Source organism: Anopheles maculipalpis, chromosome 3RL (assembly GCF_943734695.1).
Source record: "Anopheles maculipalpis chromosome 3RL, idAnoMacuDA_375_x, whole genome shotgun sequence".
Classification (NCBI taxonomy): domain Eukaryota; kingdom Metazoa; phylum Arthropoda; class Insecta; order Diptera; family Culicidae; genus Anopheles; species Anopheles maculipalpis.
In genome coordinates this window covers 5,014,389-5,036,571 of record NC_064872.1, presented here as the reverse complement: position 1 = coordinate 5,036,571, position 22,183 = coordinate 5,014,389, and the positions used below count along the sequence as shown (strand labels likewise).

Below are 22,183 nucleotides of genomic sequence, written 5' to 3'. Positions count from 1 at the left end.
GCGTGACATAAACGTCATTTCTTTATTTCTTCTCATTAAATAATACAAGATTCTATGATTAGAAAAAAGTGTCCGCCTTTTTGGCCATTCCTAAAATTGCTTCTAACGCTTGCTCCCCATAGCCTCCGATGTCATCAGTCTCCAGATCGTACCCATTCTTCGAAATATCAAGCCACATGCACGCATTTATCGACAAAGAATTACAATAATCGATACTAGTCCCGTACAATTCGTAAAATCGCAGTTCCGGCCATGTACCAATGTCGTAAACAATGCCAAATTTGGCTTTCACCGCGTTTGCTCCAGCTTGTGCAATTGATTTGAATTTCTTCACATTTGTCGTTGGTTTGTCGGTGTAGGTCCATGGATAGAATATGCTTTGAGCCGATGCATGTACATCGATGTACAGAACGGTGGAATTGATCGTACTGGACAGCAGTTCACTAATTGCACTTGTTTCATGCTCAGAAAATGGTGCTGAACCACGGTAAAAATCATCCGACGGTGGATTGGGTTTAGAATTCTCCCAAAGATATCCAAAGTTGGCATTCAAATTAACGCCAACATTTCCGTCCGATTGTGGAGCGCGGTTTTTATTCCAGTACCGGGCTTGCTTCATCGTGTACTCGTACCCATCCGGGTTAGCCATCGGTACAATGTTCCAGCGGAATTGAAGCAGGTTCGAATAATGTTGGGGTCTGTAAATGATTTCTAAGATGAAGTATAAGACCGACGTCATAGCGGCCCATTCCCGTGCATTCAGGTTCGCTACTATAGTAATATTTTTCGGTGCTAAGTAATCTATGACGATCATGTTGATATCGCGACCTTCGGCAGTAACGCCTATTGTTCCCACCTTGACTCTTTCCGGAAACATTCGGGCGAGTGTGTGCATAAAATCGTTCGTCTCGTTATATGTCATAAAGTAGGACATGGCTGCATTTGGATCGGGGATGCTATAAACGTGATAAAATACTAAAATTAATGCAGGGCAGAAGAATTACAGTAATGGGTTTACGGTACCTCACAGCAAATGGGAACGCAATGCCGGAGTACAATATCCACAGCCAGAAGAAACGTTGGTTGAAACTGTTTTTAGCAATCATATTGCAGCTTTTGCAAGTAAGAATTCTACACCAAAACTACCTTTTGAATGGCCGTGAAGGATCTTTTATAGCCCCAACCTCTGACGCCAATTCAATATCTAATTAAAATTGGTATTGTTATGATTTGATTTAATTAATTGTGTTTGATGTTGGCGGAGCGAATAGTACATGAAATGTGGTAAATAGCATTTGTGTTTGAATAAAAGTAATTAGTACATTACGCTAGGGCGCTTGGTAGTTCAGAGCGACCGACGCCAGTCTGCCGGACGATTGGAGCAATACCAAATAGACCGTTTTATCGTACACTAACCTCGGAGGAAAGTTCTCAAAAGAAATTTTTCAAGGCACCAAGCAATTAGGCATTCTGTATGTCCAAAAGATTATTCAATTTATCTTCGACTTCCTCCCAGAATTAAACATAATTCAAAAAACAAAACTAACTGTTCGTGATCTATCAGAAATTATGTATTTGATGCCCTAAAATTCATTCATTCGTTGGCTAATTCCACATCTGCCAATCAGCTTCTATAGCCATTTGGTGAACCGCCGCAAACGCTTCCCGACCATGATAAATGATTTCATCTGTTCGTATCTCGTACCCGGTTAGCGTTTGCTTCAACGCTATGCACACACGAATGCCGACCGAGCAACAATAATCGAGACAGGTGCCGTACTGGAATGGTAAAAAGTCGGACACGATTCCAACCTCATACTCCTGTTCCGTTTCTTGATAGATTGCGGTCCGCCCGGCATCCGCCACTATCCGTGCCAATGCCACGTTTGGGGCCGGTTCATGCGTGTGCGTCCACGGGATGAAGACGTACGGTCCGTGTGCCTGCAAGTCAACCATCAGTGTGGCGTTCTTATAACGCTCCAACAGCGATTTAATTGCTCTCGTTTCTGGTTCGGAAAATGGTTCCGGTCCACGGTACGATTGTGCGGATGGTTTGACGAACGTTTCACTAAAGCCACCATCCCACTTAATGTCGAAATTGCTATCTATTTGAACACCAATGCTCCCACCAGCTTGGACCGAGCGTGTCTTGGACCATTTGCGATCGTGCATTTTGGTGTACTCGTACCCGTCCGGATTCGTGATCGGAGCTATGATCCAGTTAAAATCAGCCGCATACGGATATTTGGCTACATTGCGGATCAGCTCATGGATGGCGTAGACTGCGGACGCCATTGCGACCCATTCGCGGGCCCGTAAGTTGCTTAGAAGAAGGACCGTTTTCGGCTTATCGTAGAAGATGGAGATGGCCAAGATTTCACGACCCTCGGTCGATTTTCCTATCGATTGCAGTCTACACTTTTCGGGGAATTCGGTCGCCAGTGCCGTTAACCATGCCTCGGTTTCGTTGTACGTTAGGAAGAAGTCAAACACATTGTAATCGGAGGACAATTTAGTCTCATTCAGACATCTGTTGTGTGGAGCAATGTTTAACCGTAAGGGTGAAAATGGATATGATTTGAGCTAATGCCGAGAGTACTTACTCTATTGGAATTTCGTTATCGTTAGCTTCAAACACTGGCAAACAAATGATTATGGCTGCCGAGACGAACATCAACATGAACGAAGAGATTGTACGTAAACTTATGTGAGGAGTCATTTTGAGAGTGCAAGATTGTTTCCAAACAAAGCTAAATGAATGAATAGCGTTAAATTTGTTCTGCAAAGTTGGTTTTATACTGTCAAACAAGGTTAGCAATTTCATGCAAATTATGTGTATCGAAATTGCAAGGAATTCGTTAATTTAGTTAATTGATTTCAGATATAAACTCCAATTATAAATTATTTTAGTGAGAAACTATTAAATACATCTAAAAAAAATGAAAAAAGAACCTTTTTTAGAAAGTTCTTCAAGATGAAAATACACTTCTAATAATGTTGAACTTTTCATTTTGATCGTCTTTTGATGCCACAGTCTAACATTAATTTACACGGCAGAAGTGGATCCGAATTTTGAATGGACCTTGTATTTTCATCAATTGTAGTACCATGATGTTTTTTTCAAATAATTCAGCATACAATAACTTTTTACTCAAAGGCAATTGATTTAAGTATTTTTTATTAAAATATTTTATATTACTATTTAAATTGTATCTTTATTTATTTTATAATTTATTATACAAGTGGTTGAAAAATGTCTCAAACTTTAAGTAATAAAACAACAAATAATTTAGCTCCTAATACTCGCTAACGTTAACGGCCATTGCCAATACACCGGCTAGAGCTTCCTGACCATGCGGGATGATATCTTGGGTTGGAATTTGAAATCCCTCCTTTGTCAACTCGATCGCCACACACACTTTAATTCCGAGCGAATAGCCATAGTCTACACTCGAACCGGACACTTTGTACGTTAGCTCGCCTGGTGTGCCGACCTGGTAGATTTGGCTCGAACGCGACATTATGGCCGTCGATCCGGCTTGTGCTACCGAGCGCAACAAATTACCATTCGGTGCCTCATCATCCGTGTATCCCCAGGGAATAAGAATAAATTGACCGTACGCATGCAGATCGACGTACAAAAGTGCGTCCTTGTGACGGTGCAGGAATGCTCCTATAATTTCAGTTTCTGGCGCAGAGAAAGGTTCCGAACCACGGTACGTATCTCCGCTAGGGTCGGTATCTGCCTGCTGAAGCAACACATCCCACTTGTACGGGAAGTTACGGTTCAGATTCACTCCAACGCCAGCCGCATCTGGGGAACGGTTTTTGGGCCAGTTGCGATCAGTAGTTTTGGTGTAGTTGTACCCGTCTGGGTTTGCGATTGGCACGATAAGCCATTCGAAATGGGCCGCTTCCGGATAGCTATTGGAGTTGCGAACCAGCTCATGGATGATGTAGATGGCGGAGGACATGGCGACCCATTCGTGTGGATGCAGGCCCGCCACCAGGATGACTTTCATGACTTTGGATGGGTTGATGGTGATGGCGTTGATGTTGCGTCCCTCGTACGATTTGCCAATCGTTTGAACCGTGCACTTTTCAGGGTATTTAGCCATGAGCGAGTCTAGCCATTCATTTGTTTCGTCGTGTGTTAAGAAAAAGTCTAATGGATTTAATTCGTCAATGTCTTTTGCTCGTAAACCAGAGCTAAGAGTTTGGAATAATAGTCATCAGTATGGTTTGAAGTTGTTGAAGAAATTAAGCGTTACTTACTCTAAAGGAGTGTTGCTTGAATTGTTGCAATTCTCCTGAAATATAACATTGGTTCTGCAGTCTACGTTCGCTAATATGACGAATAATGCACATAGCTTTACTTTCGAGACCATTATGGAGATCAAGTTCGAGATGAAGTTTGAGTACAACTAAAGTCTTCGATGTGTTGTTCTATCGCTATATATTGATCGTAAAAATAAAATTGTTCAGCAAATCAGCAAGTTTCACGATTGTTTGTTAAATAAAGCAATTAATTTTCTTATTGAACACATTGCTTTTAATTGAGCACACCACGAGCAGCATTTTAATTGCATTAACACTTGTATCGTATGTGATGTTAAAGTACTCCCTTCTTTAAAGAGTTAAATCCTTCGCTTATGACATCACTGTAATATCCAATTAAAGTGTTCCACTCATTCACACCCAAACGCACATCATGTTCCAGTTGCGTTGGATTGTCCCAAGGGAATGTGAGTTACGATCGATGAGACAAGCAACTGTGCACAAATCCCTGGCAATGAAGCGTGTTATTGCGAAAACTTGCGTGAATTAGAGACGGACTGCTCCAACCACCTTCACGCATCTCGATTGCTCGAACCAAGCACGGGAGCTTACAGCAAGACACACTGGGACACGAACACCATTCGAGGACGTCCAATTGAGGAAGAGGAATTAATCGGTTCACATTCCTTTTCCAATCGATATTTTCCTCTGCGTGACGGACAACACACAAGCCCAGCGGAAGAAGAGGCAAAGTATTACAGCCGTACCGAACACCTATGTACGGTCGCTCGAAATAGAGGCCTTCGGTACGATCATAAGTTTCTGCACCTAATTGGATCCACTGTCCCGATTGTCTTAATTACAAACTGGCTGATAAACGCGGCATGTTTGTGCGTAAACACGTTCGAAACACACCCCAATTACGACACAATGCTAATTAAGTGGAGAACCAATCTGTGCTCGCGCACTGTACACCTACACGCTATCCAGAATATCTTGCCGCCTATCTGATTGGACCCACCAAAAACCGGGGTGATTTCTGATCGCTTTCGATTTTGGGCAAATGGTACATAATTTTCGGTGTTAAGTCGTTAGCTTATGACACGTCGGTGCGTCTGTCCCGGGCGGGTTCGAAAGTCTGGCTGACCTCACCCGCAAATAAACAGGTGGATAAGAACTCAATTTGTGTGCATTCGGTTTGCGCACATTTGCAGCGTAACCTCGCGACACGCAAGATTAACACATTATTTTGTGTGCCCGATTTTGAACTGCTGAAAGGCAGCTAAAGAACCGGGTGTGTCCTGTGTACCGGCGGGGAGGTAAGTCTAAGTTGTGGGACGAAATTACGCTGCACGGCGATTGACCGGTGACTGAACACAAATTGGTGTCTGATTAAACATTTTGTTCCACTTTATCGTACAAGTTGTGGTACCGTAAATAACTGGAAGACTTTGGTGGTGGTGTCTCGGAGGCGTCCAAATAGGGAAGACTCACCTCATTTGTCGTTATTTTACAAAGTAGTACATCGAATCCGTGGGAACGCTATGTCAGTAAGTATGATCCAGCAAGCGATCTAAACAGGAAGAGAGCTTTTAAACAGAGTCCGGAGTCCGGTCCTAGAAGATTATCAGCTTATCAGATATCTCGCCAACAAGGACGTTCCTTTCCCAATCAAAAAAAAAAAAAACATGACACCAATTGCAGATCGTTCGGAACAAATTTCATGCCTCACCCTGCGCACGCAGCTCCATAAATGGCGCCCTCCATAACAGCTATTCAAGACCACCCAAAATGTGGCTCATACTCATTAACGCCTTTCCGATGCTCATTTGTACACAGGCAATTTTCCGCGCAGCCGCGAAGCAAACAAACAGCACCATATATTGCGAGCTGTCGCCACGTGGATGTTCCAAATCCACTCCTATGCAAGAATAGAAATCCCAAGTTGGTACACACAGGTACATTTCGAAGTTGGCAAAAACAGCCATCCACCAGCATCGACAAGCCTCAAACGCCATAATGCGTCAATTCCACGGTTCCATGTGTCTCACCGCTAACACTCCACGCCTAATCAACGCCTGGATCGGGCAAACTTATTAATTCAAATATAAAAGGTGTTAAATAGTAGTAATTGATTTAAAGAATCGAAAACAAGGAAAGCGAACCTTCCAACGCAACGGCAAGGGCAGAGCTCGTTAGTTTTCAGCACATATAAAGCAAAATCGCACCGGGCACGAAGGGGTTTGGTCTGTCGCAGGCGCAAAAAGGAATGGCCCGAACGTTCCGAATAGAGCGCGAGAGAGCGCCGTAGTCCATTTAGATCGCGAGGAGTAGCGCGGGCGCGCCGACGACGATTAGTTTTATTGCCACGGTACAGAAACCGGTGGCAATTAACGTCCGCAAGCGGAGGTACGCCAGTACGGTAAATTTTCAGCTGAGGTAGGTCCGGATCCTATCGACCTGATGCTGTACCTTCCATCATCCGCTGATTGGGACACGCGTGTCTTTTTGCGTGGTTGAGAAGGTACAGCCATTATTATCATAATCGAAGCCATCATCAGCTGCATGCTTTCATCTGCATAGTGTCAAGCAGCGGGCAACAACAACAGTCTTGCTCTTCTGTATGTCATCCTGTGAAGGTTCCACAACGGCAGTAGCTTAATAAATACGTGTCTAACCGGTGTCCAGGGGATTTTATCGCAATGTACGGGCAAAGCGACCATACGACCACCATAGCACCAAGAGCAGGAAATGCAGGAAGCTCGTATCCCCCGATAAGGTAAAAGCTGGGACCGGCAATGAAGCCCCGGGTGTGCCATTTCGGACCATCGTGGAATCTCGCGTGCGCTGTCCACTGTGCGCAATGGAATGTGCATGGTCGAGCGCTCTACATTCATAAATTCGCATCTGTTTGGTGAGCTGCATCAGCATCGAGTTTTGGTGCTACCCGGGTGTCGGCTAGCCGTGTGTGATTGGGGTTGAAACGCATGTGTTTCGTACACAACAAACCGAATCCAAACCAACGGAGGAAAGCAGAGCAGCGTGTTTGAAAGCCTCGGAGAAAGGAGCTTCAATTCGGTAGCTGAATGTTGTGTGTGAATTTAAGATCAATTTCAGGGAATCCTTCGCGAACTTCAGAGAACTGCAAAAAACGCATAGCACAACGGGTCACCATTTGAGGACAATTTATGAGAAGCGATTATGAGCAATGGGTCTCTGGTGTGCAGGTTCCGATTGAACCTGGTGAACGGGAACGGGTCCGGTTTTTCGTCCTTCTTAAACCGCCGCTAGTGAGGACCCTTGTTACAAAAGGGAACACCATCACAAGTAAGGTACCAACTGTAAATCGTGCTGTTGTTGTTGTTGTTGCGAATAATGCGAATAATGTGAACATATTTCTTCCTTACCAGATATGACCAGATATCATGAGATGCGGATCGTTCAAGAGGTAAAAACGCAACCGTGTAAATGTGGGAATGTATCGCCTTGCCTCGGAAGTATTTTTTTTTTCCATTAACGACGGACATGTTTGGTGATTGAATAAATCCATAAAACATCACCCATCCTCTGGGGTCTTGGGACACCCTCAACTCGATCGAAGTCACTGCACGAAAAGAGATTGTTTTTGTTGTTGTTGTATCTCGTGCTTCTCGCTTCTCGTGTGGTATCAAATTTCGAACAATTAACTCATCCATTAGTCGCACGCATTCGATGTCGAAGGTGAGCTCTCTTGTTGTTTTCACCTCGCAACAATTACATGCTCCGGTGGATTGTAATCTGGTTGGTTTGTGCGTTCGTCTTTTTTTTTTTTTTCTTCGTTACTGCAGAACGCTCATTTTTAATCAACAGAAAACAAGATTTTAGCATTCCAGCGTCTCACAAGCGCCTAAACGAGAACGAGTGAATTTTAATTGTCGAAAGGAAAACGGCGCTGCCGTTACCGGAGCATGCTTTCCAATCTGTAGTTGCTGATGAAACGTGATCGCGGGGCTTGGTTTTTTTTCCCGAAACCGAATCGTGCACAATGTTAATGAGGTGTTGAGGTGAGTGAATTTAATAAACATGAAGTCATATTTCATTGCACGGACTCGTTGGCGAGAAGAATCGTCTGAGCTTTGTGTCCTTGAAGATTGAAGTTTGAAAGCATTACAAAGTATTCGACGAATGTTGTACATCACTGTAGGAAAAGTTTGTTTGCGACTTGGGCACTAAAAGATATTCTTCCATACCTTCCTGTTGCATCAATTCGTGGTGCATCTTTCGGAGATACGAAAACGGAATATTCATCATGCTGTCAAGGCTTGCAGTCGCTAGCGTGAGAACGTGTGTGCACTTGACGTCGTGTTAAAGCGCACGCATAAATAATCCAATTTTAGTGCGCTTTCACGATCAAAGGGCGGAAGCCGCATCTGTGGTCCTTCTGGGTCGGTAGGCTCAGTTGGCAGGTTGGAAGGAATCAGATCTTGCCCGGCGGCAGAGCAACCAACCTTCGGCATCGAGCCCTGTCGTCGAAATCGTTCCGAATGGATCAAATTCCCTTGTCCCCGTGTTCCGGACCGATTGCAAATCTGTGAACAGCCGCTTGCCTTGCACATGTTACACAGGGACCAACAGTCAAAACAGTCAAAACGCACATAAAATAGTCAACCCAGCCGCCCCTAACATGGGTAACGATAAATTTGATAACCTCCTTTCGCGGTGTCAGGTGTCTTCGCCGCGGCCAGTCGAGACGGGCGCACTCACACACACACACACACACACACACACACATACACACACATGCTAGCGAGTGATTGAGTAAATGCTCACGCACCAGTCCCGTTGTCTGGCGGTGCTTTCGTTTCTCGTTAGCTCCACGCGTGACGCGCAAATGTAACCTCGGGTTTTGGCGAGTTTGGAGAAATGTATCAATTTTCGTACTGCGAGGCGTATGGAGCAGTCGAGGGCGATGGGCGATGAGTTTTCTTATGGCGACGGTTTCCTGATCGATGAAAGCTACCCCTGGGTGGAACTATCTAGGGTGGAGTGGAGACCCAACAGTCTCCAACTGCCAGTGCTCGAGCTCGGTTTGAACCAGTTTTACCATATTTGGTTCGAAAACCGTGAAGCTGTAAATGGATTTTTATAATAATTTAATTCAATTTAGCACTTTTGCTTTTCTTCTTCTGTGTAACCGTAAGGAGGCGAGCGCAAGGTTTACTGTGGACGTTCTGTTTCTATTTTCCGGCGTGTTCTTTATCCCTTTAATCCAGAAGATTGAAATTTAAGATTTATCGCAACCGAAACACTCTTTTCTGAAGCACTTCTTGTTGGTCAACTGTCGCTACCCACCCGAGAACTCGATCCGGGGTCCGACCACGTGCGGTGGTCGTGGCAAATGAGATCAAGATTCCGTCAAGCGTTCTCTCAAGCGCTGGTTTCCGACGCTACGACTCCGAGCTGGCCTGCTTTTAAGTATGGAGATTTGGATTGTGCGATAAATCGCGAATCGTGATCGAATTTGATCGACACAAATCGACCTGGCTGGCGGATAATCGGATCGGCAACATCTCAATATCAGGCGCGACTTCTTGCCCATGTTTGGGCCAGATACTTAAGAGCATTGTACATTAACTGCTAACTCCCGAAAATGGACGAACCTTCGCTTTATGATCCCGCTCTCCCTATCACTCCAAATCCGTGCACTAATTAGCGCCGATTTCGGAACGCATAAACACTTAGTTCCAAGTACTTTCGGTCCCGGGAATTGAAGGGTGCGAGCGCGCGTGCACGCGCATGCAAATATGAAATATATGTAGCAACAGGAATGGCACAACGGGTGGTCATAGCACAGGACCTTGCAGCGCCAGAGTATAGTGAGCAGGATCAGCAAAATTAAGAAATAATAGAGAACAATTATTTTAAGCGGTTTATGTGCATTTTTTGCGAATTTATGTGCGCTCGGCTTGAAGAGAATGAACGGACAGCAACATAAGTAAAAAGGCGACCAAATATCTTAATCCGTACCAAATATTTACCGATTGCTATCAAGTGTCATAAACATTCATATTTCGGGACCACTGTAACTGTTTTTTTTTTTTTTTTCATAATCTGGGTGCGTTATTGTGGACATCCATTCATACTGGTAGCTTGACAAATGCACAATGATGCCTTTTGTGCCTACACGCGCTCTCAAGTCACGCAACATCGACAATAACGTGCGATTCAACCACCACCACAACCACCACTGGGCAATCAATCAAAGTGGTCAAACCCACCCTTTGATTATTGATCCCCCAGAGTGGAGTGAGTGTGGGCCGTTTGCGGATCGCTGTAGTCACCTAGAGAGGCGCCCTGCTGCCCAGCATCAACTCTGAGATTGCTAGCGAACGGGTCTAAAATATTTCAACAATTAAGCCTCCAATAGTTTCGAACCACGTGGACGTGTCTTCGTTCATTGATCATTAGGGTAGGGCGTAAGGACGAGGAGGAGTTTGCCGAGGGGCGAGGAGAAGAGAGAGTTAAATGAATTATCAACTGTTACGACCGGTGAGCATTGTAGGGTGTCTTTGTAAATTTATTATTACTTCATCAACACCCGCAAAAAGGGGTGCAGATCGCTCTTTGAGCTACACAGGAGTGCGTGCGTGTGTGCACGCAGTAGGTTCACTCCCCGCCTAGGGGATACTGTATCTTCAAAGGGAGCTCTTTTCTAACGGCTCAACCGACCGGCGCACACCCCTAAACACATGCTGTTCGCGAGTACACCGGGTCCACCACTGGAGCTTTTGTCCCTTGGCAAGTCCCCACGGAATGGTGTTGAGTGCGGATAGGCATGCGCGTAAACCCTTTTCCATCATAAAGAAGGTGTCCGTTGGACGTCTTGTCCGGAGGCAGTTACAAGACAGGTCTCGCGCCCCGGTTTTCGTTCGGTGTGCTTCTGATCGAATCTGCGCGCTAACGGGTTCCCGCGGTTCCGCCGATCGAGACACGATCGATGGATTGATGGTAGGACATATTTTCTCCATCCACCTCCATCCATATTCCGTGGCTTTTCTTTCGTCAGTACAACTCTTCACGCTGCTTGTATGAATGGTTCCATGGTCATCCAAGCGATGTTTTGCGGGCTTGATTGGGACCACCGGGAAACCGGGATGATGCTTCTGTGCAGAGCCGCAGCATTATCAGCGGTTACGATCTGTTCCAGAATGGAAATCGCACGAGATCGCAGACGATCGATTTCGTTTTCCTTCCAGTAACACCAATGTTTCAATGTTTTGCACGAATAACAAGTCTGGAAAAGAACGGTAGCTTGGGAGGGTACATACGATCTGATTTCGTTTCATATTCACCCGCAGGAAAATGATCGGAAACCGTCCAACAAGTGTATGATTTGAGGAAACGATTGAATTTCTCTACCAATTGAACTGCAAGGAGACGCATGCAAGCGTCTTAAGTTAAGGGCGTAACGGAAAGTCGAAAAAAATATTCAAATGAAGGAGAAACGATTGTGTTGCTGGTATCCTTGTCTTGTGGACATGAAAAATGGACGAATTTATTAGGAGCGCTGTTTAACAGCTTAAGAACAGTAAATGTTGCACATTCATCAACCTGCCCGGCCGGCCCTCTCCGGGGGGGGAATGGGTCACTGCTGCATTATAAATGGACCGTTCAATAGAGTGCAATCGGTGCACATTTGTCACCCAACCGAATGCCAACCGTTGTCTACATTTTTGGTATCCACCCACGCGCATGTTTTTTTTTTTACACGAGGGCGTGTTAAAGCGCTGTTGTTATAGTTCAGCTCTGTTACAACCGCTACAAACGGATGTGCGTAGAAGGGATGCAAAGGGTTAAACACGGATTAAAAAAAACCCCGCTGTGAACAAGCGGGCAAAGCCGAAAGAGCCTCCAAAATACGACTAATCTGCGTGTGAAGGTGATAAATCTTCTCGCTCGCAGCTGAACAGAATGGGCTGCAAAACGGCGGCGTTATTAATCTCGTTTTAAAACCCATTCTTACCGCGCCCAATTCACGTGCTAGATAGGAACACTCGCCCCCGCACTACACCGCTTAAAGTCCTTCGGAAGAGTAATGTGCCTTTTGGCGAACAATTTTTACACAACGTACATAGTATGGCGAAGGTAAAAATCGATCAATCGATGGCTAACGGGTGGAACGAGTTACCCCGTGCCTGGGAGAGTAATAATCCGCAAGATCAAATTAAACATGAAACGGAACACATCATCATAAATCATAAAGGTACGCCGGTACTGGACACGATGTTGTGGTCAGAAATTTACCTGGGGCACGCCTTGTATGCCGATGCGTCACGTGTGCTGTGAGAGTTGGGTTAAATGTCGTGTATTAATTTTAATATTACCTCGCCACATTACCCCAAGCTGCCGATCGTGGATGGCCTGGAGTGTCCGATTGCCAACACACCAGGGCCGGTGGTACACAATCAACGCTGACAAATTGAATTGCGTGCACCCGAAATTGTGAGCGAGTGTTCCTCGTTTGAACTTCTTCCCCACGATCTTCGGACACATACGGTGTAAAGAAACATGCGTCTTATGACACACGCTCTCTCTCTGTCGCACTCGATGAGCACCGATATGGTCAATCAGTTGAAAGGCTTGTCCACATGAGACGTACAAGAGATCCTTCAAAAACAGTGGCCGATGGTGGGCAATTGAGGCTATTGAGGGAACGGATTCAATTTCACTGAAACTACTCGTGTTACTACTACGCTATCGTACAATTTAATCTACACAATGGATACGCCGTGGGGCAGCGTTCTGGTTTCGTATAGGGTAAGTCCCACCAACCCAGCAGACCACACCCCGGATCGATCGGGATGAACGAATGAAAAACGAGCTTACGGAGCGGGGTTCGGACCGATTTTGTGTGGCAGATAATTCATAACCGTTTTGCCTGCACCATTTCTTTGCTGCATTTCTTTATCCGCAAGTAAATGTGGCTACCGTGACTGTGGGGTAAATTGGGCTAAACAAAATTGGGGAGAAACCTCATGAAAAGGTGTGTACAAGAATTGATTTTTGAAAAGCGAAATAAGGTTAATGTGAATTGATTTGCAGCCGTGTGTGTGTGTGTACGTAATCAATGTGGGAGGTATCGAAGGATTGGAAAAGGTCATCCAGGGATTATACGAAGGTAGTTACAGCTTTCGAGCAATAACAGTTAATTTTTCGCGGCGAAGTTAAAATTGATTTAAATTTGTAGTCGCAATCAATTTAAATGAGCTATTGTGTGAAGAAGAAAGAGCTAAGTAATAATAAACGAGCTTGGCACTTACGTCAGGCGGCCCTTGAGGTGTTCGATCCATTTATCCTGCACCAAGAAGTTCTCGTTGTCCATATCAAACAGCCGGAACAGATTTTGCAGGAATGTCTGTAAAGAGAGGCGAAGCAACACGAGAACATTAACCTTCACTGCGTTTTATTCACTGATGAAGATGTCGAGCAAAAATGGACGCGTGCACCATGGTGTGTCTTTATTAGAATTGTCACTTGGGTCATGATTGAGCGGCAGCACGCGGACACCCCAAACATAGTAGGATCGAGTGTAAAGTCGTCGCCTTTCTAACTGCAAAAATGGTTCGATGCAGTACCGCCTCGCGAATCATTAGCCCCGCCAGACAGCCGGCGTAGCGGCACTTTTCCTTCAAAGGCCCATAAAACTCCCATCCTGGGGGGGGGTCTGGCATCATTCCAACTTAAAGGTGGAAGTGCCGGTGGTGGCTCAATTACGCCTTACGCGTTGGGCGATCGTGAAGCTTCATTTCCAGTTGCGCATCGAGCACCGCCTGCCCCCAGAGTGTGTGCATAGTGGTGCTATCGATGCGAAAACCTGGAGCAGCAGAGCCGTGCTCTATTGCGCTGGTATAGAGAGCGTCCCTAGGAGAACCACGATCCTAGACCATTCCCTTTTTGTGCTGGGCCGGTCCCTCTCTATGTAAGGGTAGATCACGCGAAAGCTGGGCGGTTAATTATCAGCCTCGGAATCCCTTAGAGACAACCACCCATCGAAACAACGCTTTGGTACCACGTCTGGTCGCGTTTGTGCAATAGAATTGGAAGTCATTCAAGAAACAGCATTCATCGACCCATGTTAACAACTTTATTTAATTGCCTGTCCAGCTGGCGAAGGCATCCCTCAGATCCGGTGCTGCGAATTTCCGACACAAACGGTGAAGCGGGAGGCTTATGGGAGGATGATCACACGCGCCACGGAATGTTACGCGGTGGCGGAGTGTTAATTATGCTTCGGGCTTAATTGCACTTATTTATCTTCCATCGATGGACGGAGCGTCGGGGTTTAAAGTCATCGACCGCCATCGCAGACAGCCAGGGAGCCAGGTGGAATGGAAGGATAAAATTCGCCAGTCGAATGTGGGAAGCTGGGAAAGGAGAGACACAGCCGCATGGGATCGGGTGCAGCAAATCCCAATCCGTGGCGTAAAATCCCAAACACGCGCCAGGAATCCACAGCTAAAAAGGGATTAAATTGGAGATGGTGTGGAGAAATGAGTTAATCAACCCGTTAGTACGGAGGACGTACTCCACTACTGGTGATAATGAGTGTAAAATCATGAGCACACAAAACTGGTTTCGGATGTGTGGAATGGGCTGAATGGGACTTCTTTTTATGTTTGTTGGAGTTCCACTCGAGATCTGATTTAAAATATGTGAAAATGAAGATATTAACTTTAGTAACGGGTGTCAGGATTAATAGGATTAAAAGTGTAAAATTGAACGGTCTCTCCCTCTTTTGGTGAACGAACGAACGGGTTTATTATAATCAGCAGCATAACTTGTTTGTCTGCTGAAAGGGAAGTGTTGACAAAAATATAACTGTTCTAAACTCTACTACATCCAACTTCATTAACCCCTGGAGGTCGTGTGCTCTGAGGAGGCAGAGCAGCGTCTAGAGGATGAGAGAGTGTGCAGGCTCCGGCGAGATTCGAACTCACGATCTCCTGTTTACTAGACAGGCGCTTTAACCAACTAAGCCACGGCGCCGATGTGTAGAGAGGAATAAGCTTAAAAATAAAAACACTTCTGGCCCAGCATTCAGATCTCCCAGAACACACGCACAAAATTCTCTATCAATCCAATTGTTCTCAATACATCTCATTACGTCAACGTACGCACGTATGCTTCGTGAGTTATTTTTAGCTCTTAATGGCCAGATATTAGGGGCGTATTTTGTTGACGTTTTTAAAACACGAACTGCGTCATAGTTTCTTTCGATTTAGATTTGGATTAAAGAAGCGATCTGGCAGTCACATCAAGCAAAAACACATGCTCCGTATCAGCTGTGTATATTTGCTCATCATAATTCTCACTCTTGTCTTGAAGAAAATGATAAGAAACCTAAAGAAATGGACTAGGCGCATCGTATGCCCTTCGTTCTCGTTTACAGATAAGATCGATTGCTGAATGAGCAATCGCACCTGGACCCTACCTAACGCCCTTTCCCTCATCTCGCCTCTTTAGCTCAGTGGTAGAGCGCTGGTCTCGTAAACCAGCGGTCGTGAGTTCAATCCTCACAGGAGGCAGCTTCGAAATTGCACTTTTTTGCTTCTTTGAACGAAAGCTTTTAATGCTCATTGTTTTATCGTTCACAATAAATTAGGTTAATGATTTAATGTTTACCGCTCTTGGGTTTTTGGTGATTTTCACCTCTACATCCCTGACCTTAATTAGAGCAAAATTTGCTGCACAAAACGATGGCGAATATTTGTCTTTACACACTCACGCTCTCACCTTCACAAAATTAGTTCGATTCGAATAAAATCAAGACGAAACATTACGAAATATGGAGCACACATTTGGACAGGGGGTCCTCTGGGGAATGGAAAAAAAGAATAAAATTCACAATTAATGTGAGCACTAGCAGCAAGCAAGGAAAACTTAATGCATGCCCCTACACGCCATTAAACGGTTCGAACGATTTTTGTGATAATTAATTAACGACCAATATCACCCGCCTCTCTTCTTGCAACGGATTCAACCGCGCAAGCCTGGAGCCTGGCGGCTCTTCATAAGGTAGTTTAAAAGCATCCATGTCGAAGCAGTAGTCCAAATTCGAACCAAGCGCGTCACATTTAATTACCCACCATCTGTTTGGTGGTTTTATTTGCATCTGCACAAATGCCGGAGCTGGCTATAGTTTGTAGCATTTAAACAGCTGCGAATCGAACGGAGCTGCTTGTTTGAGATTCTCCGACAAGGAGGTTCGACCCTATGACCCCTTACGTGGAGGCAAATTAATAGCATGTTGGCCGTGGTGGCAGCAGCGTCCGAGTAGCGACCGATTTGTCACAGGAAAAAACGATAATTTTCCCTTGCTGTTGCATTGTACTAATCGTGGCCACCGGGTTCCGGAATCTTAAAGAGACAGAGAGCTGTTCAAATAAATTAGATTAGCGGTGACGGGGTACTGGCAACCATAAACTACAACTCTTTTCGCTACCTTTCGCCTTAAGCCACCGAGCAGCCAAACACGATGTCGTTCGGGAACATCGTTGCCGTGGTTTTATCTCACCGCATTGTCACATAAACAAACACGCCGCGTGTCTTTCAGCCCCGGACGTGCGTATGTGTTTAATAATGAAGCCTCCAATTGACGGCCTCCGCAAAAGGGGGGCTTCAATTCAATTACGATAAAATCGTTTCAACACGGGAGCTTCTCGTGAGCCCCAGTGCCACGCAAGCGAAGCAGTAAACTGTGTCATCTATTAGCCAAATTGATGGCGACGGTTTTCAATTAACTTTGCATTAGCGCCGGGGGCGAGTGGTCTGATTTCGTTCGCTTGAGTGTCAACTGTTTTTTTTTTTTTTTGTGGGCAAATCTGTGCTTTCCAGCCAACCTACACTTGTCAGGAAAGTTTACGAGCTGACAGGACCACACATGGCATGGGATTTGGATAAACAAAACGAAGGTGATTGAAGACATTGAGTTATTGGCGAAATGTTTTTGATTTGATTTTATAAAAACATTTTCTTAAGTTTTCTTTCAATTGTGGTAAAAACGTGGCTAAGAAATTATCATCATTTTTTACACCCTTGAAGCCGCTATGCCATCATCTTCGTTCACTTCCGTCCCGCTGCAGAAACACCTTTATCCGCTGCTATCGCTTTCTCCTCTGGTTACGCTAATGGGATTTTGTTCGTTGTCAATTTATTTCAATTATGGCGCTCTTATTCAAATTGCCCTATCGCGGTTGGAAGTATCCGGGCGCAGATAACGCCGGAGCTGCTCTGCTAGACGACGACGACCCTACGATGTCGCATCGCTGATGCCGAAGAGAGGAAATAGTGCTAGGCGAAAACAGGTCCGCTGGTGGTGGCGATCCTGTGCGTGAAGTTGCGAACCGACCCGACCGACATGCAAACCGATAACCACATAATGACGCGCATGATTAAGGCAAGGCGTTGGAGTTTGGCATAAAATTGCTCCCCCAAAGACTCTGTCGCCAAAGCGAACCCTGGCCATTGTCCGCTTACGAGGCTCATACATATTCCTGGCGTCTAATCAATTTAATTGAGGTCTCGTTAGATAAATCGTTCGGACGAACAAGTGCAACAAAATGGGATAATTGATCACACCAACGTCTTTCTCCGTCTCCAACGTCTCCATCTTTGGATGATGTATTCCAACGATTGAACGTACTAGATTCTACCGGACCACAACGGAAACTCGAAGGAAGACACTTGATCTACCGTTTCAAGAGGTTGACTTACTTATTGGAGTTTCTATCCGTGGAGGATCACAATCCATTTGGTCCCAGATCGAATGTGATGTAAACATAATCATTATAATCCTTTCAAGTGCAAACAAGAAAATTCAAAAAGAGTTCTCAGATACCATCCTGTCTTTTTATCTTTCAACGCACCTTATCGGTGACCAGAATTCTGAAAGTAAATGACATTTCTTCTCCCCCTTATTCAGCTCACTTCTTGTGATTCAGCTCCACGAAACATTCACTTGAGCACAATCCAACACGAGTCCAATATTGTGGATATTAAAATCGTAGTGTCTTTAATTGCAAAAACTCGTTGCACCAGTTCTGGCGATTCGACAGTACAAGACACCTGCTGACTTCGTCGGGGAAGCAGAATTTATCGAGGCTTGTTTTTTGCCATCCGCCTCAGTGATTCTTTGAGCTGGTCACCGTTCTCTGTCACCGGTAAAGCGGTTGCTCATGCAAAAAGTCATGTCACAAGTGATGGCCGATTAGATCGCTTAGGGTCTTAAATGAACTTTTTCACCTTCGTATAACCGTTTGACCTAATCGATTCCGTTTATCGATCCGATACGATGGTGGAACTAAAAGTTCTCCCAACAGCACTGCATCACTGCATTCTCAGGGCCATCGGTGGACGATCGTGCTATCCGCTATCTTCGGCGATCGATCACGGCACGTTCGGCTGGCGGCGCTTAATTACAGTGCAAATACAAATCGAAGCACTTTGCAATGCCAACAAACCGATTAATGGATGCACAGCTTATCTTTATCGCTTGGTCATACCCTTCCACGCAGGCCTTTCGCCTGGAAGGTATGCATGCTTCGGCAAGGTACAAGATAAAAAATTAACTCAGATATGTTTTTGGAAGTCAGATAGTCAGAGCTTAATGTTTCTGGGAAATTAATGTGGATTATCGGGAGAATGTTGGCCTTTTTTGGCTTTGATGTATAGGAAAGAGACCTCTGTAGCGTCTCAAATATTTGTTATAAACTTCAGAGGATTTCTAAAGAAATGTATGTGAAGTCTGTGAAATATTATCTGCCTTTTACCCACAACCTACAGCTTCCCGGAGCGGAATAAGTAATGGTTTTACTTTAAAAACCTCTATTTCGCAATGTCTAGCAATAAGTGTTCGCCACCGGTCCAAATATCAACAGAAGCATCACATGACGCATGACGCGAAAAAGTTGTACTCCATTTTCTTTATCGCCTGCAGCAGTCGATCTCAGTGACTAGCCCCGTCGGACATTCGATGGTTTGCCGAATGTAGTAGTATCCATTTGGATCATACTACCCCACCAACAATTGTACACACACAAACAGCAATCCCTACCGCAGTGAATGGATCCGTTAAAACATCCTTGAAACAATCCTCCAACTCCAACAGGGGTGGAGCTAAATGTTCCGATTGACATTCAACTGACACGCAGCAGTAACCGCTGTGGTCAGAACATAGTTGCTTCTAGATTAAATTCGACGAACTTCGACCGAAACCAACAACCCTGCATTCTAGTATCGCGGGTAAAATAAAAAATGGTGAACGTCAAATTATAGAAACCGAAAGGAGGGCCCTCACTATACCCTCCTGCTAGCAAGTAGTACAGATCTCATGTGTTCGATTACATAAGCTGGCTGTCGCTGCCGGTCTCGGACACCCTTCGTCCGGCACGCGCATTTGTACGCCAGCGGAAACAGGTGGCAGGTACTTGACACGGATGGTAGCCTAGTTCGCGCGAAATCGCCACGCACAGCGCCAGCGTTGATTGGTAAAGGTCGAGAGCGAATGGTGCACGATCGACCGATCGGGACGAGATCCTAGCTGCAGTGGTTGTTGTGGGTGACCGGTCCGAGAAGGTTAAGTGAGACGGAGCTGCTGTTTTCATTTCGCAAACATAAACTAATTTAAATAATTTAAGCACATCCGCACCAAGGGTTCGAGTGTTTCAAATATTGGTCTACATTTAGAAGCTTCTTTTGGGACCGTTTCTTTGTTGAAGTTGGCCAGAAGTTAGTACCTGTTTAAATCAAGATCACTAATGAGGTTTTAGCGTTATGATCGAGACACATGACTCACACGAGACTTGCTGTCGATGACAAACACACCCCTCCCAAGAAATGACAGGTGACACACGGGCACATTAAAAGGTTGTTCTAGACATGATGGCGACGGTGACGGAACTGGTAGTTTGCGAAACACTTTTAATTGTGCCAAATGTGACAGACCTTCACAGGAAACTCCTACATTTGGGATGTTGTCAGGCGTAGGTTGTTGTCGCTCGCTTTGCCGCACTCTGCACTCCGCATCCCTGCAAGTATTCGACCCTGATCTTGACTGTTACTATTACGAGATCGTCATAAATATGTCGGTCAAGGAAAGTGTGTTTATGACGTTTGATTATTTATTACACACTTGCCCGCCATTATATGAGTCAGTTTCTGATAACGTCTAGGTTTTTTTGTCCTGAGCAACAACATATTCATTTGCACTCATTATGATGTGCTTTATTTATTCAAGCTCAACCACTTCGGCGAACATTACTTCCCCAATGTTTTTTTTCTTGCCGCGCCAAAGACTTGCTATCAGATCGACATTTTTGTGGGACTTCTTATCTGTTTCCTTCTTCTGCTTACCAGCCTCAAACATGAAATCGCCAACTTGGAAAAGATTTGAGATTTGCATAACCCTCTCACAACGCTCAAGAGTTGCGTGGCAATCGAATTTTTGGAACGAGATCAATTCACAAATCCGCGTTCCCAAAAACGACAAGAGTGCAGGAGGAGAGCCAGATGGACTTTCTGGAGGTAATGAAGGCTGGGAAGTATCAGGCAGTTCTCTCTTTATGGGCGATCTGTTTACTCGATGGCGCAGTTTTTATGTGTGACCGAAATGTGTTTTCCTTGTAGCGTTCGCCCAGTAAGGTGTCTCGAACGCACTGCGGCAGAGCAAATTGCTCGCTTTTGCTACAAATTTAATGGTCGACCACCTCGAGCCGGACACGGATGAGTGGTAAAGTCGATGGATCGCGATGATTGTAATTATGGTTAATCTCAGTCTCTCTTGTCGTTTCTGTCTCCTGTCTTAGGGGAAGACTTTTTGGAGCTAACGAAAGGACAACAAGCGAGCCGTAGGGGACATTTAGTAACAAGACAAACACAATAACCCACTACACCAAAAATTTAATGCTCGTTTGCTGAAAGCCTTACGACTTTAAATGCTTTAAATAGGAGCAGAAACTGGTTCAAGAGATGCGACCCTTTTTTGGAAACACGCGATACATATGAGAAACGGACGGACACACACTTGCGGGACCCATCTGTGGCTTTACTGAAGAATACAGCTTTTCTTACGAGCTGGTTCCATATTATGATTCCTTATAGTAATTAAGTGCGCCTAAATCAGTCAAACAAGCAAGAACACATTCACGAAATTCTACTAAACACGGTAAAATCAAAAATGAAAATATCAATTTACCAACCAAAAACGGTAGGCCTTCATTATTGGTGATGCCGACGATCACGGGCAGAGGTTAATGCTATATGCTGCAGCTACAGACCTGCCGACCACCGCCCGTACTGAAAAAGGACAAAATTGATTTCCTTGCAGCCTTGCAACCCCTAGCCGAAATAGACGAGAATAACTCGCGCCCTAGTAATTATACAGCCGAGATCTGCCGGGTCACCCAAAAGGGGGAATCACAGATAAGTTTCTAAAAATAATAATAGTTCAAGCACGCGAGTCGGGGAAGCGTTCCCGCGTCACGATTAATCACCTGCCAATGCTTTTGCGTCCATGGTTTGCGTGCTGGTCTCACCACCCATCAACCCCCCAAAAAACGGCTGCTTTTCTGCGCACTGACCGGTGTACAACCCACCATCATCGGCATCATCATCATCATCCTACCGATCAGTTTGATGGTTATAATTTTGTTTATTTTGTGTGCCCGGGCGGCTATATGTCGAACGGCTTCCCGGTGCAAACGGTTTTTTGGCATTTGTTTTTCCTTCCCTGGTAGTGTTGCCGCCCGGTACTCCATTAATCAGTAAAAGCTGTCGAAATCGAAGCTAATTTATCTTTAACCACCCACCGAAAAATGGCTTATATTTCAATTTCACCATTTAGAAACGGTTTCGTTCGATGGGCGAGCGA

General features: G+C 45.1%; 2 protein-coding genes and 2 non-coding genes across 4 annotated transcripts in view; 1 reads left to right on the top strand and 3 right to left on the bottom strand.

Moving 5' to 3' along the window:
* Positions 1-22,183, bottom strand: part of LOC126563846 (uncharacterized) — a 61,157-nt gene that overhangs the window by 19,983 nt on the left and 18,991 nt on the right. The window contains 1 exon segment of the mRNA XM_050220621.1: positions 13,578-13,672. Coding sequence (XP_050076578.1) covers positions 13,578-13,672 — 95 coding nt within the window.
* LOC126564992 (zinc carboxypeptidase-like) lies at positions 1,606-2,719 on the bottom strand. The gene is made up of 2 exons (XM_050222125.1): positions 2,604-2,719; positions 1,606-2,530 (listed from the first exon to the last, which is right to left on the bottom strand). The coding sequence occupies exons 1-2, from the start codon at positions 2,717-2,719 to the stop codon at positions 1,606-1,608; spliced, it is 1,041 nt and encodes a 346-aa protein (XP_050078082.1).
* On the bottom strand, positions 15,230-15,303 carry Trnat-agu (transfer RNA threonine (anticodon AGU)). The gene has a single exon. It is a non-coding gene; the product is annotated as a tRNA-Thr (tRNA).
* On the top strand, positions 15,771-15,842 carry Trnat-cgu (transfer RNA threonine (anticodon CGU)). The gene has a single exon. It is a non-coding gene; the product is annotated as a tRNA-Thr (tRNA).